The following is a 17,805-nucleotide window of genomic DNA, read 5'->3' on the forward strand; positions in this document are numbered from 1 at the left end:
CGGCCACAAACTCGGGCGTCAAATAGAAAAACTAAAATACGGTCTGTGGATATAAAAAAACAAACGCACTGTGTTTCGGCGTCTCCGTACCTGTTTCTGGGGACGGGGATGTGGGAGGAAGCGAGCGGCTGCCTCTCCTGCGCCGCCCTGTAGTTGTTGGCCAGCTCCGCCTGTTTCCCTGGGTTCCTGATGTCCAAGTGCATGAAGCCGCCCGGCGACTGCCCGTTGGCGGCCGGGCAGTGAGTCGGGCTGGCCCTCTTCAGGACCCCGGAGGACCCCGCGTCCCTGTGGTCCCCGAGGCCGGTCTGGAGGGAAGAAAGAAAGAAGAAAACAACGAGTCACACACTAGAGAAACATCAAAACCATCACTTTGCCCTCACAAGTCATACCCCAGGGTGTATTTTGGGGGCTGCACCTCACAAGTATAATAAATATGTTACTACACAGTAAAAGTAGGAGAAGAATTGTAAAAGAAGATAAACAAAAACTATAATATGATGTAGTCGGACTAAACGGTTGCACAGTGTAGAATACCACAATATTGCATGTTTTTTTTGGGGTATTACAATAAATTTGTAGTCTAAATGAAATAACCACAGGGCAACGCCTACTTTTGTTCACTTCTGTTTGAAAAAAATGCTTTACACATTATTATTGTATTAAGAACTTTAGTTAAAAATAAACACAAATTCATGTGAAATTACAAATATGTTTATGTTTATGTTTATCTTTGTTTGTGAATTACATTACAAAATATTCCACAATTTAAGTTATTATTTATTATACATATGATTTCATGACCATAAATAACTGTCATGAATTCATGTGAAAAAGCAGAGCAGTAAATATATTATATTTAACCAACTTGTTCATTCAATCTTTGCAGCTCTAAAAACCTTTGATATATGATTTCTTACCCAACTGTCATTATCGCTCTGGCATTCACTAAACCTATTTGAATAAACTCTTATCTCATCCACACCAAAAGCAGGTGTGGCAATTCACCACCTGTGCATATTGCATGCTGCGGGGTCAATCAGTAACCGACGTGACGACATTAACTTGACCCTGCAAGAGGGAAAACACACACACACACACACGAACTGCAATGCAAAAAACATACAATTTAAGGTAAAACTCCATGCAAGAAAACCACTGCTGCATAGAAAATAAATAAAAACATGTCACATGTTTCCTAAAAAGTACCATTATTAGTTCGGCGGTGGGTGAAGCTCTCCCAGTAGCTCCACCCAACAGTTATGGGTGGAGGCAGGGAGGAGGGGGAGGGATAAGGCCGGTAGTTTGAGGTCCCCCCTCCTTTTTTTTTTCTTTCTGTAAACTTTGCACACAGAATGAGCCGCCATTTAAAGCGGTTTGGTTATCACGTTGTTAGTCCACGAACGAAATAAATAAACAAACAACGACACAGAGGTTGTTGCAACACAATGCATTCATAATTTAAAAAAGGGCACACAATATGTATATATACATATATAAAAGTAGGCTTCGTGTGAGAAAGAAAAACGCAACAGCGGCGCGTGAGAGCTGTCAAACTCAACACGCTTTACAGCAGGAATGGCATGACGTCGTTAGCTGGAGGTCGTAAACTCTGTGCGCACAGTTCACTTTACCGGCTGAAAATGCATTGACACAACAAAAAAAATACATAATAATATATATATTGTTTTAATTTTAATAAAAAACGGCGCTTACTTTTTCCACGTCGTGCGAGATTCGTCCGCTCCCTCGCGGGGAGGTGCGCTCGCTTTTCGCCTCCTCCTGCTCCTTCTCCTGCGCGCCGCCGCCGTCCATTCGGCATCTGTGGAAGACGGCGGGATCGTGCGTGAACGCCGGTGCGGGCACCGCGGGCACCCGGCTGTCGCGGAGCACGGAGCGGGCCGCCCGGCAGTGGAAAGCCGCGCCGACGACCCTCGTCCCGGCCGCCGCCGTTGCCGTCGCCGCCGGCCGCTGCTGCTGCTGCTGCCGCTGCTGCTGCGGCTCCACGACATACCTGGTGTCCATGTTCAGACGGACTAAAGAAAGAAAACCAGCTTTCTGTAGATGTAAGTGCACAATTCTGAAGTTGAATACATTTATCAGGATTGTCGCGAGTGTCTTTTAACGCCGGGGTTTCTAGTCTACGTGTTTTAAAAAAAGTTTGCCACCAGCCACCCACCCAGGGTAACCAAATAGCCGCCCGGTTCAGGGGGGAGGAGGAGGGGGGATACAATGTTGTTTTGCCTCTTTCCTCCAAAAAAGAATGCCACGCCCACCTCTGCCTCGCTCCTATTGGTCGGCCGCGTACATAAACATTACACTTTGGCACGCGTCCACCGCGAGGCGGCCGCTGATTGGCTGGTTTGGACTGTGTCGATCACGGGGATTTTTTTTTTCTTCTTCTTCTTCGTTTTTTTTTTTTTTTTACCCTCCCTTTCCAATGTGGGCGGGGCGAGAGGGGGCGTGGCCTCAGTTTTACCGGCCGGTGTCTGCAGTCGACGAGCCGGTCTGCGAGGAGGAAAACAAACAGCCTGCAGGCCCGCAGCACAGCGGAGCGTTGAGCTGCGGTGTTTTTCTACTATTTTCACCAGCAGGGTTTGTTCTCCATGAAAGCAACAATCTTTTTTTGGTCGGGTTGCTTCTTCCCCCTCCAAGTTACAAACGTAAAGGGATTCGTATCCGGTTGTTTTCACGTAAAATTAATAGAACCGTTTTTTTTCTGGTCCAAGAAAGTAGTCCTGCAGTAAATGCGGAGGTTTATGAAGCAAGGTCCAGTTTTATGAGGTGACTTGTTTGCGTTTTCAAGGTGGACAAAATAATGGAGACAGTCTGCATGGCTTCTGTTTTCCTTTTCTTGTGTCCACTTAATGTATATTGTGTTGTGTACGAAATACATATACTTTTACTATACTATATACATATACAACTATACTTTTTAAAAAACATTTATTTACTAAACTTTTTGTCTATTAAGTACTTTTTTTAAAACTTTCTTTGCCTCGAACTTATAGGAAATGATCAGCTCTTAAACATGTTATTTTAGGCCTATACTGTTGTTATAACTGTTATTATAAATAACCTTTGTTTTCTTTTTACATGGTTAGACAAACCTAAATGCCTCTTTATCTAAATCTATTCTAAAATACCCAAACACATGGTTCACCGCTTAACTTTCCACACTTTTTTTTGTTGAATGCAAGCTGCGTTTACTGCAAGCTACTAACGACCACAAGGCTGAACGACAGTAGATATCATGCACAGCGCAGTGAGACAAGCAAAACACCAACACACGTTATAATGTGCCACTTTATTAGAAAAGTAAAAACTCACTTTAATATTTTATGAAGGTTAATATAAAACATTACAATCTTTTGCATATCTGCACTGTCACACTATACTTTATTATATTCATTATTTTTAAACTAAACCCTGTGCTTTATTAAGAACATACAACATTGGCTACAGCTTTCACAGCAGTATTGGCCCATAATTATGAAGATTATTAACAAACAGCATCCGTATCTGCATGGAGAGCATCCACAAAGTACAACGTGTCTGTTATAATCTTTTTTCTTTTCTCTTTTTTTTTGTCTCAACAAATATACTGTATACTGCATGTTACATCGGAACAACATCGGAACAGCAACAGAGTTTTTTTTAGTTTTTTTTTTACACATTTACATCATCATACTGTATTCGTTTGTGCAATGAACATCCGTCTGGATCAGTGGTTTTACTGGAACAGTGTTCAACAAAATATATATATATCGGATCAGTGCTTTCTCTCAGGATAAAATCAAATCTGACACATAAAGTGACAGCCAGAGCAAAACAAATAATAATAACAATTAAGGATCAATAGCCAGCATTGTCGAAGGGAAGCCTCGACCGACTCAGCTGTTTCTCATATCGGACAGTAGTTGAGCTGTTGGTGCATTGTTGATATCAGACTGGAACACCCCTCATTCATATCACTCCCTGAGTCCCTCAGAACTGGACATCAAAGCCCTCCCTCCCCCATTCCCTCCCCTGCACAGGCGAGGGAGAGAAAAGAAAAGAGAGGTCAGTGACGGTTATTGGAGGATGAACACAGCTCGGGGGAGGGGGAGGCCGACCAAGTGTGCTTCATCCCCCTAAAACTGGAAACACAAGTCTTAATGTTGCCGTGTGTGTGTGTGTGTGTGTGTGTGTGTGTGTGTGTGTGTGTGTGTGTGTGTGTGTGAGAGAGAGAGAGAACGGGGGAGGGTCCTTCGGGGTCCGTGTCCATGTTGCAGTGATCCTCGTCCAGCTTTTATACATACGAGCTGTTCTTCCTCTCGCGCCTCACCTCTGTTGAGCTTTTCCTGCTCCCCTGAAGCGGAGGATAAACAACGCTCCCAGAAGCCTCTCCACCTCCTCCCCCCTCTCCCTCTGCCTCTCTCTCTCCCTCCCCCCTCCTCCTCTCCTCCTATACCCCTCCAAGTTGCTGCTTTTGGAAAGAAAAGAAAAACAACAACCCCTGAATGCTGCTTTGCATCATATGGTCGAAAGAAAGAAAAAAACAGGGAGGAGAAAAAAAAAGCACAACAGAAAAAGATTAACAAGAGATCAATAAGTACCACAATATTTTGTTTTCATCTCCATATATCAAAGCATGCACTTTTTTTTTTGTTCAGTTTTTTTGGATCAAGCAGGAAAAAAAGTTGCACCAACAACATAAACGTACTGTTTTTCATGGCAGTGGCATGAGCTATAGAACCAATGGTATTTTTGTCAGTAGGTAAGAAAGAAAACAAAAAACAGTGCATTAAAATACAGAGTGCAAGATTTGTTTTTACATACTCTCCGACACAGTAGCATTTTTATTTTTTTGTATTTACGTTGCAAACCTTTTTTTTAACCCGTTTTCTCTTTGCATCCTTCAGACCGCCTCTCATCTTTATTCTCTTTTATTATCTCCTCTAATGTTTTGTATCTTCTTCGTCTTCTTCTGTTTGTTTTTTTTATGTTCCCCAAAGCTACATGGGAAAGACATTGTTTATAATGTGATGAAGTGCAGAGGCTGGAGAAGAGGGTGCGAGGGTGCAACCTTTCCAAAGGACACTCGCTGGTAGTTTTCAAGCCTGACTCTTTTATTTCCCTCGGAGCCTGAGCCCTGCGTTGTTATTTCAGCCGCCAGACTGGAGTCTGGGCATAGCCGTGCAGAAGCTCCGGCTTTGACTTGAGACCAGAAAGAAAGTCAGAACCGTCCTTGGAAGAAAAAAAACGGCCTTTATGGCATCTTAATGCGCAAACTAAGGCAAACGCCCCATCAGCGGTCCAGTGCAACATGTTTAATGGCCATAACATTTCATGTTTACTCGTATTAACTACTCGGAGTGAAGCGTCCTCTCTTTCGCTTCCTTATTAGAACAAAAATATTCTTCTCCTATTTTCTTTAGTAATACATTAAAAGTTCCGCATTGTGAAATCGGTCACCCGTATCACTCGGGGGCGAAATTCTTGCACAAGCCCGCTCGAGAACCCTGAAACGATCGCTTCACCCAGCAAGGACGGGCCAAGTACACTCTGAGAAGTAACGGTGCTCAATGGAACCGCAATGGGGTTCTTCGGCTTGACCTCATCGGTGAAGCTATTTTGGTTGAAGGTCGAAGATTTAATAAAAAAGACCCACGTGGAATCCTTGGGAATATGAGACGTTCCACCCAGGACTCTCCAGAGGTTATATCCAGAACATTTTCAGACGCTAAGTGCGACTAAGAACCCACCAAGAGGGTTTCACAGAGAACCTTATAATTGTCAAGGGTTTCATCGAGAACCATTCCCTGGGATTCTACCGTAAACTCTTGTGTCTTCAATGAGTTGCATCTAAAACCAGCACATCAGGGCTCTATAGAGAACCCTTGTATATTGCAAGGGTTTCATTTTGAACCTAACCATGGGGTACTACTGATAACCCTTTTATTATTTTAAGGGATTCGACGCAAACTTAACCAGCGGACTCTACCGATAACCAATGAATATCCCAAGATTATAATCCAGAATCCACCAAGGGGGCTCTATTGAGAACCCTTACATATTATATATGTTTCATCTAGAACCCAACCAGGAGACTCTCCCAAGAACTTGTGACTATCCCAAGGTTATGATCTAGAACCCACCCAAGGGGCTCTATCGAGAACACTTTTATATTATATACGTTTCATCTAGAACCCAACCAGGAAACTCTACCAAGAATTCATGAATATCCAAAGGTTATGATCAAGAACCCAACCAGGAGACTCTACCAAGAACCCATGAATATCCCAAGATTATAACCTAGAACCCGACCATGGGGCTCTTTTGAAAACCCTTATATATTACAGACGTTTCATCTGGAACCCAACTAGGAGATTCTATCAAAAACCCATGAATATCCCAAGATTGTAACCTAGAACCCGACCAGGGGGCTACATTGAGAACCCTTATATATTATACACGTTTCATCCAGAACCCAACTTGGAGACTCTACTAAGAACTAAGATGAATATTCAACAGGTTTTTATCTAGAATTAGACCAAGGGGGTCCAACCAGGAACCTTTTAATATTCCAATGTTTTCATATAGAACCCTAAAGGGGCGGGGCTTATGTGATGCAGGGCAAGTCCCACAACGATCCTGGTTTGCTTTCCGTTTTTTGGGGGGTTGTGGTTCTGGATTGCGGGCGTTCTCAGCAAAGCATTCAACAATCTTTGATAAACTCCGTCGTTCTTTGGTTGAAAACGCTTCTCGATGGAACCCTTAGCCTGGAAAACCCCCTCTTCGAGAAAAAGAAAAAGGGCTTCTTCAGAAGCAAAAGGTTCCGGGTGGAACCGCGGCCCCGTTTGGGAACCCTTCATTCTTAGAGTGTACAGCCTATGTGTGTGTCTGCGTTCAGGGTGTGTCGAGGTGTGCCGCCGTTCCTCCGGCGACAGATGTTCGTCAAACCAGAGTGTGGATTGTTGATTGTTACAAAACGTTCGCGAGTTACCACGTTATCGATCGTTGCTAATAGGTTTTGGGGCCACATTGACGGTAATTTGGGACTCGAGTGTTAATCAGGCCAACAACATAACGGGGGCAGTGTGTTTGAAGGAAACCCCGCGACGCCGTCTGCACGGGCAACAGGCCAGAGCTCAGAGAACCTGTTTCAGATGTTTGCTGAGGGAGAGCTAAGTACCGCAAATCTCTGTGACATCCATCTGCTTATATTACATAAGTCTCCCCCACAGTGAGCCATGTGTGTGTGTGTGGGTGACAATAGCTTACAGTGTGCCTCATACTCCCAATACACATACAATATTCCTTGCTACTACTATTTTCAGATGTGTGTTTGCACAATGCATGCTCGTACTTTTTTATTTATATATCTATATCTATATATATATATAGATATAGATATATATTAAAGTGTGTTCTTCTCCGGGTGTGAGTTACACCACATACTCTTCAGAGCGAATAAGTGTTTATATAAAAATAAAGATATTATGGAAAATGATGCACAGATAGGTGATTATGGTCAGTGACACAGTAGGGTGAAGATTCCAGTTTTCTCATCTTTTGTTTAAAACATATTTGGTCCATATTTGGGCTGAGGCTGGTTCTGAAGCGCAGACCAATCAAGGGGCCGGGGGGGAGGGAGTCTGAACCTGGATTAAGACCCTGTTTGCACCTGATGTCATGACAAGATGGATCCTCGTGATGTTTGTCTGCAGAGGGGCCTCTTGCATCTATGTACAGCACCCGGTTGTGCCCGTGAACAGGAGGGTTCCCTTCCAGCACCCGGTTGTGCCTGTGAACAGGAGGGTTCCCTTCCAGGACCCCCAGTAGGGTTTTGGGCCCGGTTCGCCCGTCAGGCCGGCTACAGGCCGGTGACGTACATCTCCATCCCGTCGTTGAAGGTGAAGATGGTGGTGGTGCTGGAGCTGTTGGCCCCTTGTTTCACATCGCTGATGGTCTCATAGAAGTTTTCCCCGCCGGGCGGGCCTCTCGGGGGCGGGGCGGGGGGTCCCGAGGCCTGAGGCGGCACCGGTGCCGCCGGTGGCTGCTGAGGGGTCTGCTTCTTCCTCTTCAGGGTGGCAGAACCGCCGGCCGCCGTGCCGACGTTGGTCCCCGCCTGCTGCTGCTCGCGCTTCCGGTGGCTGTCGATGGTGGCGTACGCCGGGTCGGGCTCCGCCGTCGCGACCGCGGTCCAGAGCCGGTCCCCCACCGGCTCGTAGCACGGCTCTTCCTGGGAGCGCGCCTGGCCCTGCTGCACGCCCCGGCCCCGGCCCCGGGAGCCACCGCCGAAGGAGCGCGGGAGCGTCTTCGACCCGTTGTTTTCCATCGGCGGTTTCTTTTTCTGCGATTTACACACGATGGAGTAGGTGTCTGCAATCTGAGAACACACACGGGAGGAGAGCGGAGTGTTAGGTCCTACGGGCTGTGTGTGTGTGTGTGTGCGTGTGCGTGTATGTGTGTGTATGTTTGTGTTCGTTAGTACAAAATGATTTTACATAATTTCTTAAATTCACCCAATTCATCAAAAATTGCAGATTTGCTGTCAGGCACAAGTTTAAAGAGATAATAAAGCAGAACAATGTAATCTTTTTTAAATTCTTCATATCTCTTGCATCAAGATAACTTTATTCATGTGGACGATCTGTTTTGGTGACGAAAATTGTTTAACCAAAGGTCTTAAGTTCACAAAAGTAGAGAAATATATGAATAAAATGTCAATAAATGTCTAATGCCAAATTTCTTATTATTGTTTTTTGAGTAGAAATGCGGTTTGTCACACCTTTTACCAAAATGATAAAAAATGGGAGGGAGAAATAACTTCACACCGCTGATAAAGCTTCATGGGGTGTGTGCAAATGAAAAATGACCATTACGACATTTTGAGTTTTCAAACAAAATATGTATGATACATAGATGACGCAGACCAAAAAAAAAAGCAACAGCGATCGGCCCGCTTTAGTCTCGACTTGGAGTACGAGCAGACTTCCCGTCTTCATGTGTCTGCATGTCTTAATGAGAGACCACAATGCTTCTGAAGCAGCGTGAGCGCTGCGTGGTCCGCGGACAGAGTGCAGCTATTACAATACCTGCATGTGTGTGTGTGTGTGTGTGTGTGTGTGTGTGCATGCACATTACGATTGTGTGTGTGCGTTTGTGTGTTCCTGCGTGCACGCACACGTGTGTGCACATTGCTATACCTGCATGTGTGTGTGTGTGTGTGTGTGTGTTTGTGTTTTTGCACATTGCTGTACCTGCATGTGTGTGTGTGTGTGTTTGCACATTGCGGTACCTGCATGTGCATGTGTGTGTGTGTGTGTGCAATGAGGCGTGTAAGATTGTGGGCCTCGCAGTGTGTGTGTGAGGTCTTGCGGGGTGAAACACGTGGAGCGGTGACCTCTGGCGCGTCGGCCTCAAACCTCCACAAGGGGAGCAGCAGAGCAGCAGGACTGTGTTCGATGTTTACCTTCCGTGTTCACACCCAGACCAGCAGCTCTGCTCTAGTGGCCTCGAATGACTCTGGCTATGCAAACACACACACATGCGCACCCCCCTCTCCCCTTCCCCCCCTCACACACACACACACACACTGCCCAAAAAACAGAAATCTGAGATGTGCAGAGACGGTGGCCATGTGTTCTGTACACTTCCCTTCAATGGTGTCTCCAATACCAGAAAGTACAACAATTGTTAAGCTCTCTCTCTCTCTCTCTCTCTCTCCCTCTCCCTCCCTCCCTTCCTCTCGCTCTCTCTCTCTCGCAGACCTTAAATGACCCGCATGAGCCACCCCCGCAAAAAACTCTTGTGCGACCTTTTTGGATAAACAAAGAGACCCTGGAGTACATGCAACAAGTGTGTGCGTGCACTGTGTGTGTGTGTGTGTGTGTGTGTGCGCGTGTGTGTGTGTGTGTGTGTGTGTGTGTGTGTTTGTGTGTGTGTGTGCAGCAGAGGAAGGAAGTCACAAGACGATGGGGATTTCAGAACCGGGCTGCAGCTGTTGAGGAAGCCGTTTGAGTCTCTTTCTCCTCTGATTCGACTTCAGCTTTTGAGAAGTTGCTTTTTTCATTTTTTAATTGTCACCGCGCGCTGATTATCCAGGACGGGGCAGGGGGACGCATGAGCGTTGCTCCTTTTATAAATATGAATAAGCACATGAATAAGCTTATGAATAAGCAAATATGAGCGCACGCTTCCAAGCGGTGCGACGTTCATCTGGCAGGGAGAACCGGGTCTGTGCGATGTGATTGGAGGAGGAAGGCAGCGCCTCCTCGTCGCCAAGAGAGAGAAAAAGGGGGGAAGCGGAGCAGAAGGAAAGGAGGAGAGGAGAGGAGGAGATTCGGGCGGGGAGTGGAAACCCTACACCTTCTGCCTGCGACCGATCAACTCACGGAGGATATGAAGTGTAGTGGGCATGTTAGGGCAACGGCTCACTCGCAGATGGAAAAACACAGCGAGTGGGAGAAAGAGAGAAAGAGAAAAGGAAAAAAAAAACAGGAAAAGAAAAGTTTGTAAAGAAGAAATCGAGATTGCGGAACAAAGTCGAAGCCAACTGCTTTGTGGAGCAGTTTAATTTGCAGAGGAGGAGTTGAACCCGTGAGCCAAACAGCGGGGGACTTAACCCCACGACCTCCACGTACAGCATCCACAACTCTCGGGCTCAACAAATGGTGTAGAGGAGAAACTTAACTTTAAAAAACTGCTTCTTTAGAAGAATAAACCCTGTAGATCCTGAACAACACATTCCCACTCTGGCTTGTTAATCACAAGCTTCAGTCATAAATAAACCAATAAAGTTACAGACGTGGAGATAAGACTCCCCCCTGAGCTCATAAAGACGATAATGAAAAAGAGGAGCTCAGTCAAACACAAGCTATTAATAGACGGCGGTTCATTTCGGGGACACGCCTCCCATCGACTCAGGTTGACGCGCCTCGAGTTCCCCGACCGCTTTGACCTCTCAGGATGTGATAGTATTACTGATGTGAGGTCAGCGGGGAGCGACCGAAGAGGGACTGGAACTCAGAAATGTCAGGGTGGGGGTAGAGGTCCGTTTGAAGAAGTCTAAGTGAAGACAGCTAACCTTTAACAAGACTCTATAGTGTTTAGATTCTGCATATTGTGCTATTAATATGATTAGCAACTGCCCTCAATTCATTAAAACCCTGCTATTGCAATGTATGGGAGCTATCGGCTGATCTGAGTCAGGTGAGGGTGGTTTACGGGGACTTTTAACGTACCAGCCCACCCGACTTGGTGGTATATGAGGACTTTTTGTGTAACAGTCCTCTCGACTCGGTGGTTTATGAGGACTTTTCATGTACCAGTCCACCCGACTCGGTGGTTTATGAGGACTTTTCATGTACCAGTCCACCCGACTCGGTGGTTTATGAGGACTTTTCATGTACCAATCCACCCGACTCGGTGGTTTATGAGGACTTTTCATGTACCAATCCACCCGACTCGGTGGTTTATGAGGACTTTTCATGTACCAGCCCACCCGACTTGGTGATATATGAGGACTTTTTGTGTAACAGTCCTCTCGACTCGGTGGTTTATGAGGACTTTTCATGTACCAGTCCTCTCGACTCGGTGGTTTATGAGGACTTTTCACGTACCAATCCACCCGACTCGGTGGTTTATGAGGACTTTTCATGTACCAATCCACCCGACTCGGTGGTTTATGAGGACTTTTCATGTACCAGCCCACCCGACTTGGTGATATATGAGGACTTTTTGTGTAACAGTCCTCTCGACTCGGTGGTTTATGAGGACTTTTCATGTACCAGTCCTCTCGACTCGGTGGTTTATGAGGACTTTTCACGTACCAATCCACCCGACTCGGTGGTTTATGAGGACTTTTCATGTACCAATCCACCCGACTTGGTGGTTTATGAGGACTTTTCATGTACCAGCCCACCCGACTTGGTGATATATGAGGACTTTTTGTGTAACAGTCCTCTCGACTCGGTGGTTTATGAGGACTTTTCACGTACCAATCCACCCGACTCGGTGGTTTATGAGGACTTTTCATGTACCAATCCACCCAACTCGGTGGTTTATGAGGACTTTTCATGTACCAGTCCACCCGACTCGGTGGTTTATGAGGACTTTTCATGTACCAGTCCTCGCGACTCCGCAGAGAGGAGCGATGCTAAATGTTTTTTTGCAACAGGAGGAGTCGCCCCCTGTAGGTCAGTCCACGAGAACGCACGTTTCAAGGCGTTCGCGTGTTGGATTTGCTCAGCGGATCAGCCATCTTGGATTTCGGACTACTTTTTTTTCAGGTTCTAGAGGCTATTGAGAGGCAAGTTTCCAGGGTAGAGGCCCTTCAGCCGATGTCTAGACCCATCTGCTGAGTTTATGTGATGGAGACGGGTAGACGAGTGGGAGATCTGGGTCAAGGAGGAGAAGGAGGAGGAAGAGGAGGAGGAGGCTGGAGCCGTGTAACATAACCTCTCGCTGTAAGCAGAACCTTGTATGACAGGCGGTGGTGTTATGACGGCGTGCAGAAATCCCCCCCGACCGTAAACATAGCAGACACAAATCAGAGACCTGTCTGTGTATATCACACACACACACACACACACACACACACACACACACACGCACAGATTACCTCCTTTGCAGTCGGGGGCGATGGGTGCCCCTGCAGGCTCTCTGCGCGCAGCGGAGGCGGGTGCAGGGTGATGATGTCCTCTTCCTCCGGCGGCTTCCAGATGTACTGCTCCCCGTTGCCCATGAACACCGCCTCCTGCCGACAAGGAGCCCGGAAAAGTATCGCAATTATCACCCGGAAGCGCCCGTGCAAAAAAATAAACAGAAATCACAGAATCAAAGCTCCCGACTAATTACATTTCCTCTGCTGCTAGCGAGAGTTTCCAAATCTGTATCTTTAAAAAAAAAAAACATAGACACACACATACACACACAGTAACATTTACCAGCTAATTGCTGGATGGTTTGTGCTATGTGAGTGTTGAGGAATGCCGGCCCAGTTGTTGAATTTTCCACAAGAGTTAATCAGTTCTTTTCTTTGGTTTGCGGCCAACTTGTCCCACAAGGTTATGCAGAGAGATAAAGTGATGACCAGAGATTATCCCTAGTTAACTGCTTTCACCGCAAAGCCCGAGGGAAGAAAATTAAATAAGAAATGCTTTTGACAAAACGTCTTACAACTTATTTGTATTACGACTTTTTCTGAAAATAAAAAGAGAACCGGACAAAACCAGTGACTGCTGGTGATTGAAAACCAATTAGGAACCAATCATAAACAACGTTGCGCTGCGCTGTACGTCCGACCGGCGACGATTAAACTTTCATACGCTCCTCCTGCGCAGCGAGAGTGAGTAACAGAAGCCGGGCGAGTAAATGGCTTCAACATGTGAACATTGTTTATCTCCTCGCTGGCTGCTGGCTACCTGTTGGCCCTGACACACACTGACACACACTGACACACACACACACACACACACACAGAGGCTGGTTGGCCGCCTGCCAGGCTCTTACATAATCCATCCTTCCACTCTTTACTCTGGCCGCTAACACCATGCTGCTCAGCACACTGCGAAATGGCAAATAAATGGGCAGAAGAAACACACACAAACACCCACACACACACACACACACACACATCAAGGGTACACAAGTAAAGATTAAAAGTCAGGTCAACAACTGGGCCGACATCCACAGCCAAGATTAAATTGTTTAATGTAGCGTACCAACCTACTTAATAAATCTCTCTAACCAAAATGACAATGTCACCTGTTTTATGCTCTGCCAAACACACACACACACACACACACACACACACACACACACACACACACACAACAGATGGATGTGTGTGCCAGCACAGGAAAGGCTGTTCACCATCCGATCATTGTTCCCTCTCAGAACTGCCCTAAAAACCTTGACTCATTACGCGCCCCAGCCGGCACATTACGGCTCTATTCATGAGGCTCAAATAATACAATTTTTAAAAAAAAAACTCAAACAAGTGGGTTTTGGATCGTAGGTTTCATAAATCATTCATTTCAAACACAAACTGACTATTTGAGAAGACGATGAGGCATAAAACGAGTGGTTAAAACCCACGAGGCGCTTTAGTTTGGGCACAGCGCCCTCTGCTGGCAGACAGGCGGCAATGCAGCAAACGTGGTTTGAGTTTTGCGTCGAAGCTCCATCACCTCCACAGCTCTGCTTTCCTGTCCGTACCTTTGGGAAGGAGTGCAGCTGGAAGGGCTCCAGTCCTTTGCGCGGGAACTCCTGGCTGCGGTGCAGCGGCGGCGGCGCGGTGGAGGGCGAGTCGCTGACGCTCGATTGGCTGTCGGACTGACTGTCCGCCCCGTTGTTGTCCTTCCTGTTGGGCTTGTCCACCTTGAGGCAACGAGTCAAACATCGCTTTCAGTTCAAAAGAACACATCATGCACCAGTTTGAGAGGAGTATTTTAAACCTAAAAGCGAATAGGAACCGCTGTAAATGTTTTGATGCAGTTTTTGGAGACTCATGGATGCCCTTTTTTTAATCTTTCTCAACACAGTTGAACTGCTCCACTCAAAGTTGTATTACATTAATGTGTTATCCTCGCTTTTTACATTCCTATACTATAGAGCGCATTCACCCACGTGACCACATCAAGCTTTGGCGACCATGTTGGGGTCCATGCACGGCATTGTTTTGCTGTGTTTATGCAGTTCTTAAGACATGACCATCATATCCTGAAGGAGACACAATTTCAGTTTAAAACGGCGTGTCTTGTGATTGTTGTACTGTGCCTCATTGTTGGATGTGGGACTAATGATTCAGAATATGGGTTTATCAGCTAAACAAGACAGGCTTGTACTTCAACTTGTTCAGCTTCTCAAATAATGCATCTAACTTACTTCGGCTTCTCTCGGCGTATGAGCGTTAGGACTGTTCTCATGTGTTTCTGTTGACACATCGGGTTGTGGGCACGTTTCCATTGACACACTCGTCAATAATCTCCTTTTGCTTTTTCGCCGAGCGAAAATCAATGTCTTTGACTTACGCAAAGGGAACTGTGGATGTCGGCGCCGCCTTTCTGCCGCAACTGGTTGCGAGGAAAAGTAAGCGAGTAAAATCAGGCTAAAAAGCGTTGGGCTTCTGGTGTGAATACGGCTTAAGCCTGCAGACTTTTGTCCGCCTTGAAACTTTCCTGTGTGTAAAAACTTGTCTCCAGTACACAAAATCCATTGCCTCCACTAGCAGCCGGCTAACTAAGTGGACCCCAAGATGGCGCGATTGAGATGCTGACGTCACGTGAATACGCTCTGTATTGGCGAAAATGAATAAAATAGAAAGGGTTTAATCAGAAAGGGCAAAACATCAGGTGACGCTACCCGCCATGCTTTGTGTGGCGATGTCATGTGACAGGATAACTGTTGAGGTAATCAACCCTGATGTTTAAACTAGTTGAAAAGCCTCGGTGCTGTTGTTGTGAGTGGATTCAATAACCTCCCGTGACCGGCGACCCTCTGGTACCTTTCTGAACTTGCGTATGGAGGCATACTCGGCGGCCGTCGGCTCCTGGGCGGCGACGGAAGACAGAGGCGACCCGTTGACGCCGTTACCTCGTCCCGCCGGTGGCCCGTTGATGGCGCCGTTGCCTCGGCCGCTCTGTGAAGGGGAGAACGACGACAAAACAGACAAAGGAAAGTTTTTGTGAGTCCGAAGATGTCAGCTACAAACACAAAGCGCCTGAAACACACACGAGCTAAGGAAGCACGCCATCTACAGGCAGACGAGGAAACAACCGCTGGAGCTGTCACTGAGATGTTGACTGAATATGAGATCAATGTGGATCTCACGATTCACACCCTGAGGAAAAAGGGTCTGCAAACGGGTTCCTCCTGAAGGGCAGAGGTTCTAAACATTGTTTCGGAAGGGTTCTTTGTGAGACTAAGGGTTTGCGCTGCATCACATCAGCACTTAAGGGTTCTAGATAAGACCATAGAAGTGTTCTCTATAGAACCCCCAAGGTGTGTTCTAGATCAGAATCCTAGTAGACCCGCCACGATGGGGTCCTAGAAACAGTATCACCTGGGTGGGTTCATAAAAGGGTTCTTGGTAGGTCTTCCTGGGTTGGGTTCTAAAAACAGGTTCTTGGTAGAACCCCTTGGATCGGTTCTATGAAAGGGTTCTTGGTAGACCTTCATGGGTTGGGTTCTAAAAACAGGTTCTTGGTAGAACCCCTTGGATCGGTTCTATGAAAGGGTTCTTGGTAGACCTTCATGGGTTGGGTTCTAAAGACAGGTTCTTGGTAGAACCCCCTGGATCGGTTCTATGAAAGGGTTCTTGGTAGGTCTTCCTGGGTTGGGTTCTAAAGACAGGATCTTGGTAGAACACCCTGGATCGGTTCTATGAAAGGGTTCTTGGTAGAACCCACTGGGATAGCTCTCAGAAGGTGGGTACAACATCCAGGGAGGATTCTAGGTGGAACCATCACACCAAAGAAGGGTTCTCTGTAGCACATCACATCTTCAGGTGGAACCTTTGACAGATGATTCTATGTATCACCGTTCACATTGACTTCTTTATTAGATCCTTTCACAGGGTTCCTTTAGAAAAGGTGGAACCGTAAAAGGTTTCACCTATATGAGGATAAGAACCCCAAAAATGGGGACCCTTTTTTACGTCACAAGGTACAAATCAAGAAAAAAAACATGGTATAAATCCAAAAAACAAACATGTTAGGTATCAAATTAAGCATAGAAATCAGCGCTACGAAAAAATATATAACCCTCATGTACAAACTGGGTGCAAGGTTCTTCAGATTTGGGTGTGTGTACTTACGTTCCCGTTCCCGCCGCGAGCGCCGCTGGCCTGAGCGGGGGGGCTCTGGGCGGCTCTGACTGAAGCCGGCGTGCTGTTTAAGGTGGGCGGGGGCGCCGAGGGGCCCTTGGGTGCCGCGTCGCCGTCCCGGACCCCCACGCTCTCGTACAGGCCGTCGTCCAGGCAGCGGGTGGGCGTGGCGTTGTTCCGAATGCCCACCTCAGTGTAGGTGTGGTCTCTCGCCTCCCCTCCTGCTCCTCCGACGACGACACCTCCTCCTCCCACTACGCCACCTCCTCCTCCACCTCCTCCTCCTCCCCCGTCCACCCCCGTCTCCCCTCCTCCCCCCTGGCTGGACCCCTGGGGACTGGTGGGGATCTGCGGGAGCTGGCGCCCGTGGGACGGCCTCAGGTCCGTCTGGGAGCGCCGGCTGTGGAGGAGCAGGAGGTCCATGCTGGCTGGACGGCTCTTGCCAACAGCTGCACAGAGAGGAAGAGGAGGAGGAAGAGGAGGACAGGGAGGTGGGGGGGGGGGGGGGTTTGGAGTTGGATTGGGAGTTGTGCAACAGATATCGTCGTGTGCAAAAGCTGTCGGCCGTCACTCACAGTTTCCATTGCAGGGGAAGCGATTGATCTCGTGCAGCCGGGTGTCAGATTTGCTCATGGAGTTCAGTTTAGGGTGTCGAAGGGAACCCTGCTGTCGACACATCGACACACGCGTCAGCACGTTAGCACACGCGCACACGCTTATGCAACCGGGTGAGCAGAAGGAGACGAGGAGGGAGAGAGGGAGGGAGGGAGGGAGGGAGGGAGGAGAGTGCTGGGGAGTAAACATGAAAGCATGTCTCACCATATTTACAGACGTCCCCTTCTCTCCGGCTGGCGGGTGCTTACTCTTGCTCTTTCTGAGCGAGGAAGGGAGGAAGGTCATCGGCAGCCGGCGGACCGAGAGAGAGAGAGAGAGAGAGAGAGAGAGAGAGAGAGAGAGAGAGAGAGAGATACCATCAGCACCCGGCGTCGGCT

The 17,805-nt window shown here is 47.3% G+C and overlaps 2 protein-coding genes across 2 annotated transcripts in view; both read right to left on the minus strand.

Annotated features, from left to right (window-relative positions):
- The window catches only part of slc2a4rg (SLC2A4 regulator), a 34,088-nt gene extending 31,887 nt beyond the window's left edge, over nt 1-2,201 (minus strand). The window contains exons 1-2 of the mRNA XM_068597735.1: nt 1,714-2,201; nt 91-305 (exon numbers count right to left, since the gene is read on the minus strand). Of these exons, the coding sequence (XP_068453836.1) occupies nt 91-305; nt 1,714-2,022 (524 nt within the window). The 5' untranslated portion in view covers nt 2,023-2,201. The remainder of the gene's footprint in view (nt 1-90; nt 306-1,713) is intronic.
- Nucleotides 2,202-4,455: 2,254 nt separating this feature from the next.
- The window catches only part of LOC137800589 (WAS/WASL-interacting protein family member 1), a 45,352-nt gene continuing 32,002 nt past the window's right edge, over nt 4,456-17,805 (minus strand). Inside the window, exons 3-9 of the mRNA XM_068597847.1 lie at nt 17,633-17,687; nt 17,389-17,479; nt 16,805-17,262; nt 15,494-15,628; nt 14,206-14,367; nt 12,608-12,742; nt 4,456-8,371 (exon numbers count right to left, since the gene is read on the minus strand). Of these exons, the coding sequence (XP_068453948.1) occupies nt 7,856-8,371; nt 12,608-12,742; nt 14,206-14,367; nt 15,494-15,628; nt 16,805-17,262; nt 17,389-17,479; nt 17,633-17,687 (1,552 nt within the window). The 3' untranslated portion in view covers nt 4,456-7,855. The remainder of the gene's footprint in view (nt 8,372-12,607; nt 12,743-14,205; nt 14,368-15,493; nt 15,629-16,804; nt 17,263-17,388; nt 17,480-17,632; nt 17,688-17,805) is intronic.

The sequence above is a fragment of the Clinocottus analis genome, unplaced genomic scaffold (assembly GCF_023055335.1).
Source record: "Clinocottus analis isolate CAN_PGR_092001 unplaced genomic scaffold, fCliAna1.0.p SCAF_4, whole genome shotgun sequence".
In the NCBI taxonomy this organism is placed as follows: domain Eukaryota; kingdom Metazoa; phylum Chordata; class Actinopteri; order Perciformes; family Cottidae; genus Clinocottus; species Clinocottus analis.